Source organism: Bos javanicus, chromosome 17, assembly GCF_032452875.1.
Source record: "Bos javanicus breed banteng chromosome 17, ARS-OSU_banteng_1.0, whole genome shotgun sequence".
NCBI lineage: Eukaryota > Metazoa > Chordata > Mammalia > Artiodactyla > Bovidae > Bos > Bos javanicus.
The window spans coordinates 62,830,554-62,845,131 of record NC_083884.1 but is presented as its reverse complement, the minus strand read 5'-3'; the positions used below and the strand labels follow the sequence as shown (position 1 = coordinate 62,845,131).

The window sequence follows — 14,578 nt, the reverse complement described above, 5'->3', positions numbered from 1 at the left end:
GATCTAATTATGTGCTTACCAAGGAAGTATTTTTTTTTCTTAATTGTCAGATTTTGTTGTTGAAATTCAAATAACACAGAGGTATATAAACTAAAAAGCAAAAGTTCCTTTTACTTACCCTGCCTCAGTCTCACCCCTCAGAGGTGAGGTGATCTGTGACTTGATGTATCCTTCCTGATCTTTTTCTGGGGAGACACATACACATTCATTTTTTCCTTTTTTTTTTTTTTAATACAAAAGTGTGATCATCTCGTTCTTACGAAGCTTTTTGCTGATTATTTGCTTTCCCTCATTGATCTGCCCATAGTGAGAGAACACACTGGTCATAAAGACAGACTTGAAGAGTGCTAGACTTTATGACAGTTATTTTACATTGTAAATTAATTGACTGGCTTTATAGAAGAGTTTGTGAGGGTCTTCCATGCTCACCAGGTGAAATACTTAGGGTTCTGAGTCATTGGGGCTGAGGTGACTGTTTCCACCTTGAGGGCAGCAAATAAATGCCAGTCAGGGAGTCTTCTCAGGCAGCAGCCTGCCAGCCTTTCCCCCGATGTACATGTATGACTCTCTTTACACTTGCCCTTGCCAATGACTATGAGCATGAGCCTTGTTCGTTTTTCTTACTTGCCTTCTGTCCCCCTGCAGGGAAGAAGGGCTTGCTGTTGTGTGGCCCTTGGCTGGCCTAGTATTTCCTGGGCCCTGCTAACCCATGGGGAAGAGTCCTCTGCCTTTTCAAAATTTGTATACTGCCAAGCATAAGACTGAAATTACCTGCTTAGTTCTTTTAGAGATTCTCCTTCTCACTCTGTTAGATTGGTTTTTTAGGTGCCCAGAAATGAATATGAAAACCTGACACCAGTGTTTGCATTCAGGCGGTGGTTGCAGGGATCCAGCAGGCCCACGCAGAACAGTTGGCCAACATGCGGATCCAGGAACTAAAAGTCAGCCTCAAACCCCTGCACTCTGTGAACAACCCCATTCTAAGGAAGAGGAAATTACTTGGGTAACTGAACTTACTTCTTTGATTCTCCCTTCATGGCTGGTGTGGCCAAGGACAGGGTTCTGAAAGGTCAGCCAAGGGTCTTGCCCCTTTTTTGCCTCTTAAGAGGGTGGAAAGGATAAGTTCTTTAAATAGCATCAGAAGTTGGAGATACTTTATAATTATTTTATCTGAAAAATCTTGCCTTATGTTTAGTGTTTAGAGTTAACATCTGTGAAGAGTTGGGTTTTGGGGTCTCACTCTGTTATTACCTCTCTCCCCAACTTCTAAAGCACCAAAGCAAAAGACGGTGTTTACATCCATGACCGTGAGAATGGAGCTGAGGATTCCAATGTTGCCTTGGAAAAGCTCCGCGACGTGATTGCTCAGTGTATCCTCCCCCAGGCTGGTAAAGGTCACACCGTTTCTGCTGCTCTGTGCGCGGCTGCGTGTGTGTGTGCGTGTGGCTGGAGGGGTGGTTCAATCTGGAGTGTCCGTCTTGCCTCTAAGTGCCTTACACACTCAGCCCACTGAAGAGGTGGGCACTTAGAAATGCAGTGGGTTCTGCCCCACCTTTGGCTTCCTATGAAACTTCTAGTTTGCGTTTAGTTGGCACTTTCAGGCATAACATGTAGTTTTGTATTTTCTTAGTTTGTTAATGAGATAACAGGATAGAGGATGGAAAATGTGAACAGGGTCAGGATTAGGTTGGGAAGGTCAGGAAGGTTGAGAAACACCATAGAGCCCATATCTAGAGTACAAGGCTGTCATTAACTTGCGAATATAAAGAGAAGACCTCCCAAGTTCAGAAGTGGCCCTGGCTGCTACTGGTATCCCAGGCAGACTGGGACTTATATACATAAGTAAGTCCTTTGAGTAAGAGCTCTCTTTCAGTATATTCTCTTTCCACTTAATGGGATAGGACGGGCTTTTCTCAGCAGATGAATGAGATACTTCATGTTGTAGGCCTGAAAACTACTGAGCTGACCAGTCTTCCTAGATCCTTGGGTTTTAAGAGAGCTCACCTAGTGTACCTCAGGTAGCCTTCCAGAGTAGGAAATGAGCTTAGGAGAAAGAAGGCAGCCCACTGAGCCTTGTTCTCCTTCCTTCTCATGATCTTGTAGGTTAACCAGGTGTTTTTGATCAGCAATAGCCCAACATTGCCTATTTCCCATCTCTCAGGGCTAAGACTCTGGGGGCCTCAGGGGATGTCTGTCAGGTGGTCAGGGTAGGAAGAATTCAGAAACCAGAAGTAGTCTACATGTAATGTAGGAACTAGCAGTAATGATAGTCTGGAAAAGCTCACACCTTTAATGATCACTTCTCAATAAAGTTGGACATCCTGTCCTTCCATCTGTGACACTAAAACCCCATGATGCTGCAGAGGAACGCAACTTCTTTTTCACCTTTATTAATAGGAGAGAATGAAGATGAAAAGCTGAATGAAGTAGTGCAGGAAGCTTGGAAGTATAACCGGGAATGCAAACTCCTCAGAGATACTCTGCAAAGCTTCAGCTGGAATGGTAGGAGCCTTAATTATGCCTTTCCCCAGGAATGCAGAAAAGTATTTGTGTTTAGATTATGTAGGATCTCTGGGGGCTGAGCTGGGGCTGTGTTCAGGTGAAGCAGGGCTGGAGTCTGAGTGGAGTATTGTGGGACAGGGAGTTAATCCTGCAGTAACTACCCAGGCATATCTGGACATCCAGCCTTTTTGCTTATTTTCCAGAGTTCAAGTGAATTGTGTGTTGCAGATTCATTGCTGTCCAGAGCCCCCCATCACATACCACCTGGGCAAAAAAAAAGCATCAGATCTCAGAACTCCTTCCAGATACCTGAGCTTTTAACCGCATCATTAAAGAGCAGTTCAGTCCGAAGGGGAGAAAGAGGGCAAAGTACTGCAGAGTCCACCCTGCAGATCTGCTCAGTTTAGAGAAGACCTGTTACACTAAAGAGTAGAGTGTCCCAAATCTGCTGCTCATTGAATTTTTTCCCCCACAGGCAGAGGCAGAGGTGTATTTTTTGAGCTGCTTTTGTATTGTCTTTTAGTGTAGTAGGCTAGACTTCAGGTCTAAGATGCTCAAGGCAAGGAGCCTGGTTTTTGGACATCAGAAGTCCAAAAGCTAGCCCAGCCATTTCTGTACTTGGAAATTAGCTTCTCTAGGATTTTTTTTTTTTTTTTAAAGATTTTGAAATCATCTATACAGAAAAGTGACCACATTTGAGGTGCACACTTCCAATAAATTTTCACAAAGTGAACATTCTCACGTAACCAGCACCTGAATATATGCCCTCCTCTACTACCTCCTTCCCCACAGGGTAATTATGAGCCCAATTTCTAGCACTGTATATCAGTTTTGCCTAATTTTATATTTTATGTATATGGAGTCAGACCAAGTCTATGTTCTTTTGTATCTGGCTTCTTTTTGTCAATGTTTGTGAGATTCAACCATATTGTTGTGTGTAGTAGCAATTCATTTCTCATTTATATATATATATATATGTAAATGTATGTATGTTCTCTCTCTATATTCATGTTTTTTTCTCCATATATATACACCACATAGTTTTTGTATTTATCCATTTTACTTTTGAATGGATATATGGGTTGTTTCCAGGTTTTGGTAATTAAGGAAAGCACTGCTCTGAACACTCTAGTATATATCTTCTTTTTTTAAGATTTATTTATTTCCGTTTGTTTATTTTTAGCTGCACTGGTTCTTCATTGCTTCACGCAGGCTTTCTCTAGTTGCAGTGAGCGAGGGCTGCTCTCCAGTTGCGGTGCGCAGGCTTCTCATTGCAGTGGCTTCACTTCTCTTATTGCAGAGCATTGGCTCAAAGTGTGTGAGCTTCCGTAGCTGTGGTTCATGGGCTTAGTTGCCTGGTGGCATGTGGGATTTTCCTGGATCAGGGATCAGACCCATGTCCCCTGCATTGGCAGGCAGGCACCCAACCAGTGGACCATCAGGGAACTCATTTCTCTTATGTATCTAGAATTAGAGTTGCTGGTTCACGGGGATATTCATCTGTTTGGCTTTAGAAGGTACGGCCACCAGTTTCCCAAAGTGGTCGTACCAATGTATACCTCCACTGGCAGGGTTTGAGGGTTCTAGTTACTCTGGATCCACACCAGCACTTGCTATTGTCTTTTTCATTTTAGTCATTCTAATTAGTAAGTACTGTTGGCATTGCAGTGTCATTTTACTTGGCCTTTCCCTGATGACTTATAAGCTTAAGCACTTTTTAATGTTTACTGGCCACTTAGATTTTGTGAAGTGCCTATTCTGTTGCCCATTTTTCTGTTGACTTGTACCTCTCATAAATGTGCAGGAGTTCTTTATATAGTCTGGATATGAGTTCTGTTGTAGACACATATTACAAAGAACTTCTCCCTCTTTGTGGTTTCCTTCTGTGCTGTTGTACTGAACACTGGATTTTTATGACCAGGTTAATAAGCTGCTCAACTCTGCCTGAAAAATGGGGGACTTGAACTGCTTGTGATCGGTGTTGGTGATGGTTCTTCCATTGGTGAAGGTGAATTTGACACTAGTGAGGTGTACCTTATTGGGTCCCTGTCAAGAATCTTACCATCTCCCCAACAGTTTGGAGACTCACCTTTTCCTTTTTTGGGTTTCAGGTCGTGGATTCACCGATAAAGTAGATCGATTAAAACTGGCTGAAATTGTGAAGCAAGTGATAGAAGAGCAAACCACTTCCCACGAATCCCAATAATGACAGCTTCAGACTTTTTTTAAAAAGAATTTGAAAATTTATTCATTAATGTATAATTTTTATGTAAATTAATAAATCATAATTTCATTTCCACACTGCTTAAAGATGCTATATAAATTTAGATACAGGATTTACTAATAGTATATATAGTTCATTTGTTTTAAGAAAAGCTCAGTTCCTAGAGATATACTATTACTTTAGGATTGTTTAGTCATCTGTTGCAAAGCTGACGGTATTGTCAAGCAAGATTGTTTTATTTGTAATAAAGCATACAAAAACCATTTGCCAGTGGTAGGCAAACGACCGACTATTTTGACCTCTCTGTGTAGTAAAGAGCTGAATCAAGTACTGTGGAATCTGGTTTCAGTTGCCCTGTGTATTTCCTCTCTGCACTGTTGGTGGATTAGCTCTGGTGCCAAGAATTTTTTGTGGATCCGTGTTGCAAACTGCCTGATGGAACTCAGAGGGTGCCAACTCCTGTGATGGAAGAGGCAGGGAGCTGAGTCCTCGTATCTCTTCTCCCTAATTCCCTAGGGAAAAGTGGTCCCATTTCTTTATTGTCATATTTGTTAAAAGGTATTGATGTGTTTCTTTAATAGGATTCTCTATTGAGTTTATTCTTTCATGTTTAACCAGAGCTTCAGCCCTGCTACTTCCTTGAAGGTCCTACCTTGTACTCCCCATTTCCTGAAGCCCTCACCAGCTCCATTGCTTCTTACTTCCTTTTATGGAATGATTTTTCTGAGAAAGTTACATATCATAAAAACTGGACTAATGGATATTCATTGGAAGGACTGATGCTGAAGCTGAAGTTCTAATACTTTGGCCACCTGATGCGAAGAGCTGACTCACTGGAAGAGACCCTGATACTGGGAAAGATGGAAGGCAAAAGGAGAAGAAGGTGGCAGAGGATGAGATGCTTGGATAGCATCACCAGCTCAATGGACATGAACTTGGTAAACTCTGAAGGGATAGACTCTGAGGGATAGTGAGGGACAAGGAGGTCTGGTGTGCTGCAGTCCATGGGGGTCACAAAGAGTTGGACATGACTTAGTGACTGAACAACAACAACTGGGTTAGCAGCTAAGATGGTCCAGGTTTCTGTCTTAAAGCTACCTTTTCTCTCTAACGTTTCTGCCTGGGTTTCATGTTGACATCCCCTGGACTGCATGTATTTTATTTAGCACTCTTCATTTTCAGGAAGCATGGTTTTGGCCCAGAGATCAGATACTTGAATAGAAACAAGGCTCAGTGCTTTTCTACTGTGCTGTTGTGCAATGGGCTTCCATAACAAACCATTTTTATTTATTTTAGTAGTTCTTGGCTGTTGGTTCGGTGTTGGTAAATGGGAGAACTAATAGGCAAACTCCAATTCACAGAGAAGGAAAGGCTCGGTAGGCTCAGTTACTCAGTTTCATCCCACCACATTCTCTTCAATCGAAGTCAACCCCACAGAGCTCACTTACTTTCTAACTCTTCCACTTTCCTAATATGTCTTCAGGATGACATTGGGTTAGTATACCCCATATGTGTGTCAATGAGTGTAGTAATACACGATAAAAATAATATCTTTTAGGAATTACCTTATACATCGGTTCCCTCATATTTTGGGGAATTTTTAATCCATGGTGTTTTTTGAGGTAAGACTCACTAATCTCAGGTGACTGATAACTCATAAATGGATACCCTGTAAAGAGAATTCAATACTTTTAAACATGGCAAAATCTAACAGGCAGCAGAGAAAAACAAACCAAAAAACTTAGCTGAGAGTTGAATTAAAAGTTGAATTCTGTTTTTCAGTGAAATGCGGTCTTATAAATCACTTTCTGCAATCAGGAAAAACTGCACTTGTTTCTGGAACAACTGAATCCCTGTTATGTTTCTTATTTTATTGCAGACGTTCAGTATTTGTGGGCTTTTCTTGTGGCTCAGCTTGTAAAGAATCTGCCTGCAATGTGGGAGACCTAGGTTTGATCCCTGGGTTGGGAAGAGCCCCTGGAGAAGGGAAAGGCTACCCATTCCAGTATTCTGGCCTGGAGAATTCCATGGACTGTATAGTCCATGGGGTTGCAAAGAGTTGGAAAGAACTAAGTGACTTTCACTTCAGTATTCCCTGGGGTGAGGAAGGCAGTAACTAACTTTGTTACTCTTCTTTTTCTTCAGAGGAACCTTCTAAGAGAGGAACTAGTCTACCATTAACTTCTCAAATTTGCTATTTAGGTGTCTTCTAAAGGCTCAGGATGATTTCCCTGTGTAGTGAATTTTAGGTATGATCTAAAAGGGCATCCAAAAGATGCTTCCTTTTACTCTGAACAGAGGTTGCTCATGTTTCTTTAGGCTGAATTAAACTGGCCCCCCAAATGAGTAGAGTGTCCAGAGGGTTATGCTCAAAGTTTTAGAATAGCCTGAAAGTGAAGTGGCTCAGTTGTGTCTGACTCTTTATGACCCCGTGGACTGTAGCCTACGAGGCTCCTCCTTTGGTCCATGGGATTTTCCAGGCAAGAGTACTGGAGTGGGTTGCCATTTCCTTTTCCAGGGGGATCTTCCTGACCCAGGGATCAAACCCAGGTCTCTTGCATTGTAGGCAGACGCTTTTACCAACTGAGCCACCAGGGAAGTCCATAGAATACCCTGGAGGGTGTTTAAAAGTGGGTCCTACCTGACACAGAGCTCCATGACAAAACCGGAGGTTCCAAAAGACTCAGCACTGTTTGGTCTTTAAAGTGGGGTTTTGTTTATGGGAAGTTTGTAGACCAGTAGCATATTCTGCTTTAACTTTACCAGTCAGGTTTGGTAATAAAGCAAAATTAACATGTACTGGAAATGAAACAAAATCATCCTTGTCTCTTTTGACCTGTCCCTCTAATGCCTGTATCTGCAGAAAGTTCAAATTCTAAGAACAGTTCTCATAGGCAGGAGGTTTAGAGTCTTCAGTTTTCCTACATGATTTGCCAACCCTCTGTTTACTATATAACCATTACTTATCACTCAAATACCTTTAGATTTTACCACAATTATTAATCTATTTGATGTGGAACAACATTTGTATTTTTCTGGCTAATGTATTTTATAAGCTAGGAAACACTTGTCAGAAGTTAATTGTCTGAAACATGCAGATAGGAGGAAATGCTTTTTAAAAAAGAAATTTGTTTTTGTATTCATTTGAGATAGAACAAGTTGAAGGAATTATTGAAGTCAAATGATGTAAATCAGATCCTGCGTGTGAATACTTTTGCGTACATGTGTATTGATGAAAATGTTTCAATTTGAGAATTGGAAAACTGGATATTTAATTTTAATTATATTTTTATTTATTTACATAGTAGAAGTGGTCTTTCATTATTGATTTGATTCTTTTGTCCCACAAAATGACTTGATCAAATTTGTCCTGTCTGTTTACTTAAGAACAGGGGAACATCTAAAATCTGTGATAGTTTCCAAGTTACATACTTTTAAGAGGCTTTTCTCTTATATAAAATACAAGGAGGAAGGAAATACACCTAGAAATCATTTCACCATTTTTGCTGTAAATTTTAATGGGTGATATGATGGTATTAATTTTCTTGCTAGATATGGATAAATTTCCTTGTCTGTGTTAGGAATTAAACATTATTAACTAGAAAGGGTTAGTGAGTTCATGTGCTCATGCTTATATCTGAGATCTTGTATACCATTCTTTTTCGAATTCTATAGTGCATCTCTCCATTTTTGTGCGGTACTTATATTCCTTACCCTTATTTTGAAGGTTTTATATTGTAAGTATTTGACTTAATATAAAATTATTTTAATGCAAGATAAAAGATGTAGAGTCTTACTTTAGTTGATATTAGGATGCAAAAAAGAATAACAGCAAAGAACATGATAGATAAAGCTTTTTTTCCCTTTTTTCCTTTTAAATCTATACTACTAAATATAACAGATCAACATCAAAATCAAAAGACATTCATAGACAGTATGGTTCAGTTTTAGTTACAAAAACAAAGAGGTCTTCAAAAAATTCTTATACAGTGCATTTTTATTTTCTTGATGAAATGGTAATTAGATAACCTGGTTATTCAGAGTTTAGTTTTACTCCAGAATTTGTTTTTATGTTGGGAGAAACTGAATTTCAATCCTAGTCACTTGTTAGTCTCCATAGTGAAACTGAGCTTCTTTCATTTAACAGTTAGTATGTCTATACATTCAGAATACTTCTTATTGGAGGAAAATTATGTTTATATGCAGATATAAAATGTCTAAACTCATCTGTCATGAAAAAAGTGAATGAAGGAGAATTTCTGCACCCATGTAGAAGTTTGCTTGAATTAAACAAAAAAAACCGACCCTGACAAAGGAGGACTGGACTGAGAAGCAATGCTGTCAGTGCTGCAGATACTGGGAAAAGCGGCAGTGGGCAACAAAGAGCATCATCCCGCTCTGGGTCCCCAAAGAATCCCCATCCCCTCCCCCCTGACCTCCTGCCAGAATGTTGGGTTTCAGAGAATGAGCAGATTAATGGATATCAGGAATAGTGTGGACTGGGCTGAGGACAGGATAATTTGCTTGAGTAAAACTACTGACTTGAAACCATTAGAGGCCGTCTACTTGGGTAGAGGAACCAGCCATGGACCATTAAAACCATTGCTGTTGGAAGGGGGTCATATAGTAAGGAAACCACTGAAGACCAAGAGAGAAAAACAACAGAAACACAGCCCCAAGGTCTGTAAGACTCAAGAGTTGGGCAGCACCCACCCAGTAGGGACCCGGCATAGATCTGGGGCTAACAGCTAAATTTCCCAGGCTCAGCATGCCAGGGAGATAAACTGCTTCTGTTGGAAACAAGCCCTGCATCGTCACCTGATCACTAGGGCCATGTCAGTGGCAGCGTCTGACTCTGTGAGAGTCGCAGTGAGAGACTCTGCCTCTGTACTGCCTTCTATATGAAAAAGGCAAGTGCCTATGTCTGAGGCTATCAGAGTGCTTCAAACTTGGGCTCCTCACATGAAGGGTTTGAGGCTGGCCCTGGTGCCAGGACTTTCATGTGCCAGGTTGGGGATCCTGTTGTTCTTGGTACTGATTTCTCTGCCAAGCCTGTACTGTGACCTGGGCTCACCATATCACTCTTCCTATGAAGTAGTCATTCCCAAGAGTCTGACAGTGGAAGGAAGGGAAGACCAAGTGGAAAAGCTCTCCTATGTGCTATTTATGCAGGGCCAGAGGCAGCTGATTCACCTGACGCTGAAGACAGACTACTTTGTGGATAACTTCCCGGTCTTCAGCTACCACGATGGCATCCTGGGGCAAGAAATGCCTCTCATCTCGCGGGACTGTCACTACGAAGGCTACATAGAAGGAGTCCCAGGTTCTTTTGTTTCTGTCAACACCTGTTCAGGCCTCAGGGGCCTCCTGATTAAGGAGGGAAAATCCTATGGCCTTGAGCCCGTGCACTCTTCCAAACGGTTTGAACACCTGTTGTACGCCATGGCCCACGAAGCTCGAGTCTCCTGTGGCGTCACGTCCAAAGACAGCCAAGTGGCGTCCACCAGCCGGCGACCAGAGAGCGGCAAGCCTCACAGCTGGCAGGTGCCATCCGACTTGTGGTCACATACCAAGTACGTGGAGATGTTTGTCGTGGTCAACAACCAGCGGTTCCAAATGTGGGGCAGTGACGTCAATCAGACAGTCCAGAGAGTAATGGACATCATCGCTCTGGCCAACAGCTTCACAAGGGGAATAAACACAGAGGTGGTGCTGGCTGGAATGGAGATTTGGACGGAGGGGGACCTCACAGAGGTCCCCGTGGACCTGCAAGTTGCACTCAGGAATTTCAACAGCTGGAGACAAGAGAAGCTCTTCCATCGTGTGAAGCATGATGTTGCCCACATGATCGTGGGACAGCATCCTAGAGAGGATACGGGGCAGGCATTTCTCAGTGGTGCCTGCTCCAGTGATTTTGCGGCAGCCGTGGAATCCTTCCACCACGAGGATGTCCTCCTGTTTGCAGCGCTCATGGTCCATGAGCTCGGACACAACTTGGGTATTCGGCACGACCATCCGGCCTGCATCTGTAAAGACCGGCCCTTCTGCCTCATGCGTGAAAACATCACTAAAGAAAGTGGCTTCAGCAACTGCAGCTCTGACTTCTTCCACCGGTTCCTCTGGGAACACAAGGGGGCCTGCCTGTTCAACAAGCCTGGGCACAAAGGCCGCTTACGGAGGGCTTCCCGCTGTGGCGATGGCATTGTAGAAGGACCTGAGCAGTGTGACTGTGGTTCTAACTGTGAAAGGCACCCATGCTGTGACACCAGATGTCAGCTGAGAGAGCATGCAGAATGTAGTGATGGACTCTGCTGTGATAAATGTCGCCTGAGATACCAGGGATTCATGTGCCGTGCTGCTCTGGGAGAGTGTGACCTCCCAGAGTATTGTAATGGTTCCTCGGGAGAATGTCCCAGAGACAGCTATAAGCTAGATGGTACCATGTGTGACAGAATTCACTACTGTGCTGGAGGTCGGTGTAAGAACCCTGACAATCAATGCATGGATATATACGGGTCCCCTGCAAGGTCTGCCCCAGAAATGTGTTACGTTTCAATGAACACAAGAGGGGACCGGTTTGGAAACTGTGGTACCACCAGCTCACCGAGGTTAACATATCTGAAGTGTGCAGATGATAACATATTTTGTGGCAAACTTATATGTACAAATGTTAGAGAGATACCACAACTCAGACCCAATCATACACTGATCCAGGTCGCTCACAAAGATGACTGGTGCTGGAGCATGGATGCCTATGGCACTGCTGATGTCCCTGATGATGGAGATGCACACACTGGCACTCTCTGTGCCCCACACAAAGTCTGCATGAATCACTTGTGTACTGATTACACCTCACTTGGGTACAACTGTGAGACAACAGAACTGTGTAACGGGAAAGGAGTTTGCAACAATTTTAGGCACTGCCACTGTGAGGATGGCTATGCGCCCCCTGACTGCAAAGATCTAGGAGAAGGTGGTAGTGTAGACAGTGGTCCTCCTAGGATATCAATTCAGCTTTCAAGTGGAGGTGAAAGTGAAACTCCAAAGAGACGCAGTAATGAGATTCAAGGTATTGGCAACGTTGTTTTCATAGTCCCTTCACTACTTTTAGTACTTTTGATAACTGCAATACTATTTATTAGCCTCAGGACTGGAATTGAATCAGTAGAGACCCCAGGGGGTATCTCAGATGAGACTACAGAGGAAACCAGTAGTGAGGTATTCATAATGGAGCTCCTCCCAGTGGGGATACAAGAGGGGCCAGAAGGGGGCCCCCCACCAGAGGAGAGACCCCCAATGGAGGCTCCTCCACCAGCAGGACCCCCACCTGTGCCCCACCACCAGGACAGCCAGTATCACAAGAGGCAGCAGGTGAAGGACAAGGATAACCAAAGGCAGAAGTGTACTGGAGGAAGAATTCAAAAGTATCAAATGTCTCAAGCACTAAGTGGGAATAAGGCACTCACAGAAGCAAAGGTGAAGTGACAACTGATGGAACCTGTAACTCTGACAGGGATAGTCTACAGAAACTTAACAACATAGGAACAGGATGACAAGGTTTTCAGTATTCACTTTATTAATTTGGTTATATATTCATATGTGAACTCGTATGTAAAATATTCTACACTTTCGCTTTTTTCCCATTTCACGAAACAATTTTATGTACGTTCTCCTCATGAATCATACTTATCAATGTCATCTTTTAGTTGGGCCTATTTCTGACCTGAAATTACTGTTGACAGCATACTATCTTCCATCTGCACTGTTTGATATACACTATTATTTGCACCTAAGATTATCACAGGATCATTCATCCCACTCCTACATATTATTTAAAGAATGTTATCTGTTCAGTAATCTAATTTGCTTCAACAACTACTATTCATGAATAGGAAATGATTTTAAATAAAAAGCTATTTTAAGAAGCATCACTTCAGTCTCCATAGTGCCTAGTCCTTGGGGCTTCTTTATTTTGCGGCTCTCTTAGAAGGGGCTACATCTGCTCCAGGGGGATCTGATCACCTTGGATGCATGAGGGTGGTGCATGAGGAAAGGAGAGCACTTAGGCAAGAGACAACCTTGTCTAGAGTGGAGTTCAGCTGGAATTAATAATTATTGCTTTTTTTTCTGTTTTTCCACTTATGTTTATTTCTGATTTTTAAGTTAATATATTGCTGATTGACAGTCTAAAGAAACAGAGCTTTGGAGGGGGGTCAACTGTGTGTAAAGAGAGCACAAAACACATGTAACATCACCAACTCTACGCAAGACAGTGTGTGCAGTCAGATGCTCTACCCCTAGCAATACCCCCAAGCACACGTAACATCACTGACATGGTGCTAAGTACTCTACACGCACCCTTAATTTCATGCTCCCGTGCACAATATGAGACTCCATCGTGAATACGAAGAAACAGAGGCTGGAGAGTTCTGCTCTAGAGTTGGTAAGGAGTGGAGCCTGTGTCACCATCACTCTCTCCTAGACAAATGCACAGGTATTTACCTGACTTCTCTGCTCCCACAGTAGTATATTTTCTACCCAGCAGACAGAGTGATTCTTTTAAAAAGCAAGTCAGAACCCACCCATTATCTTTAAAAGTTGCTGGTAGGTCCATAGCCTGAGGGCCCCATGTTGATCATTTGATTTGACAACGGAGAGTTGTTTATCCACTGACATTCCGGAGCTGGCAGTTTGGATGGATGCATGGGGGTGAAAGCTTATTCCAGTGGAGTCAAAATGCAAAAGATGGGCCCGAACCCATTTGTGAAGGTGTCCAATCTCTTTAGTATTCAGAGAAATGCAGCTTATCTAGCCGTAGAGAGATATCACTATACACTCACAAGACTGATTACAGAAGAAGGAAATTCCAAGTATTACCACGGAACAGTGGAAACTCTCATCAATTGCTTTAGAAATGTAAACTGGCAGCCACTTTGAAATAGCATATACTGAATACCCTTGACCTTTCTACCCTGACATCTGCATCCTCTGACTAGATAATAATGGACACAGAAGCATAGTTCACAGTATTCCAAAAGAACTCCACGTTGTATTCACAGATAATACAATGGACGTTAAATTGTGACAGATCCACATAGAGAAACAGAGGAGTACAGCAACGGAAAGGAATGAATCACAGTGGCACACAAAAGCACCTAGGAAGCTTAAATACTACTGTGGAACTAAAGAGGCTTTGCATTAACACTGCATTCATCTGGCTTCATATCAAGTGAAGAGGGGAAATGGGAAGCACTTCCAAAAGGTCAAAATAAGGGTCTACAGAAGCCCCCTCCTCCACAAAAGCAGTGGTAACACTGGCAAAAACAGTCACAGTCAACTTTTTTGCAAGTGTGGAAACTGTCTAGGTCATACAACAACAAAACAGCTCAATCTTGGTGAGAGCAGTGAGGTGTGTGAACTTTTAACTACGCAACTCCCATAGCCGTCTCCTCAGGTGCCCACGAGTCATCTCAAGTACAGCTCAACTGCATCGTCTCAACTGCAACGGCTGTGAAAACAGGCAGCCTGGTAGAATGGACAGAACGGTCTGGAGCTCCCTCAAAAGCCTACCCATAGCATGACTACTAGTTTGTGTGTCTGGCAGGCTCCTGGAGAATCCCCATTCAGGAAACCTGTGTTCCTATAAACCTCATAGGAGAAAGCGTAAGGCAAAAGTTTCACGGCACTGGATTTGGCAAAGGTTTCTCAGCTATGACACCAAAAGCACAGAAACCGAAGAAAAACAGACAAGATGGACTTTAGGAAAATACTTAAATTTTGTGCATCCAAAATTACTATATATTCACAGAGTGAAAAGGCCACCCACAGAATGAGAGAAAATAGTTGCCAATC

At 42.7% G+C, this 14,578-nt stretch overlaps 3 protein-coding genes across 6 annotated transcripts in view; 2 read left to right on the top strand and 1 right to left on the bottom strand.

Moving 5' to 3' along the window:
• MAPKAPK5 (MAPK activated protein kinase 5) overlaps window positions 1-8,026 on the top strand; it is a 33,421-nt gene extending 25,395 nt beyond the window's left edge. For 3 of the 4 annotated variants that reach the window (XM_061385018.1, XM_061385017.1, XM_061385015.1), the window contains 4 exons: window positions 873-1,003; window positions 1,273-1,394; window positions 2,398-2,502; window positions 4,614-8,026. In XM_061385018.1, coding sequence (XP_061241002.1) covers window positions 873-1,003; window positions 1,273-1,394; window positions 2,398-2,502; window positions 4,614-4,708 — 453 coding nt within the window. In that variant the 3' untranslated portion in view covers window positions 4,709-8,026. The remainder of the gene's footprint in view (window positions 1-872; window positions 1,004-1,272; window positions 1,395-2,397; window positions 2,503-4,613) is intronic. The other variant, XM_061385016.1, reaches the window with a different exon arrangement.
• The window catches only part of TMEM116 (transmembrane protein 116), a 142,281-nt gene that overhangs the window by 16,242 nt on the left and 111,461 nt on the right, over window positions 1-14,578 (bottom strand). The window lies entirely within an intron of this gene.
• LOC133228924 (disintegrin and metalloproteinase domain-containing protein 1a-like) lies at window positions 9,610-12,657 on the top strand. The gene has a single exon (XM_061385009.1). It carries the CDS (start codon window positions 9,647-9,649, stop codon window positions 12,209-12,211), a length of 2,565 nt encoding a protein of 854 aa, XP_061240993.1. The 5' UTR covers window positions 9,610-9,646; the 3' UTR covers window positions 12,212-12,657.

Bases quoted from the DNA above. Each gene is read 5' to 3' on its own strand.
- LOC133228924 (XM_061385009.1), top strand. From the start codon at position 9,647: ATGTCTGAGGCTATCAGAGTGCTTCAAACTTGGGCTCCTCACATGAAG.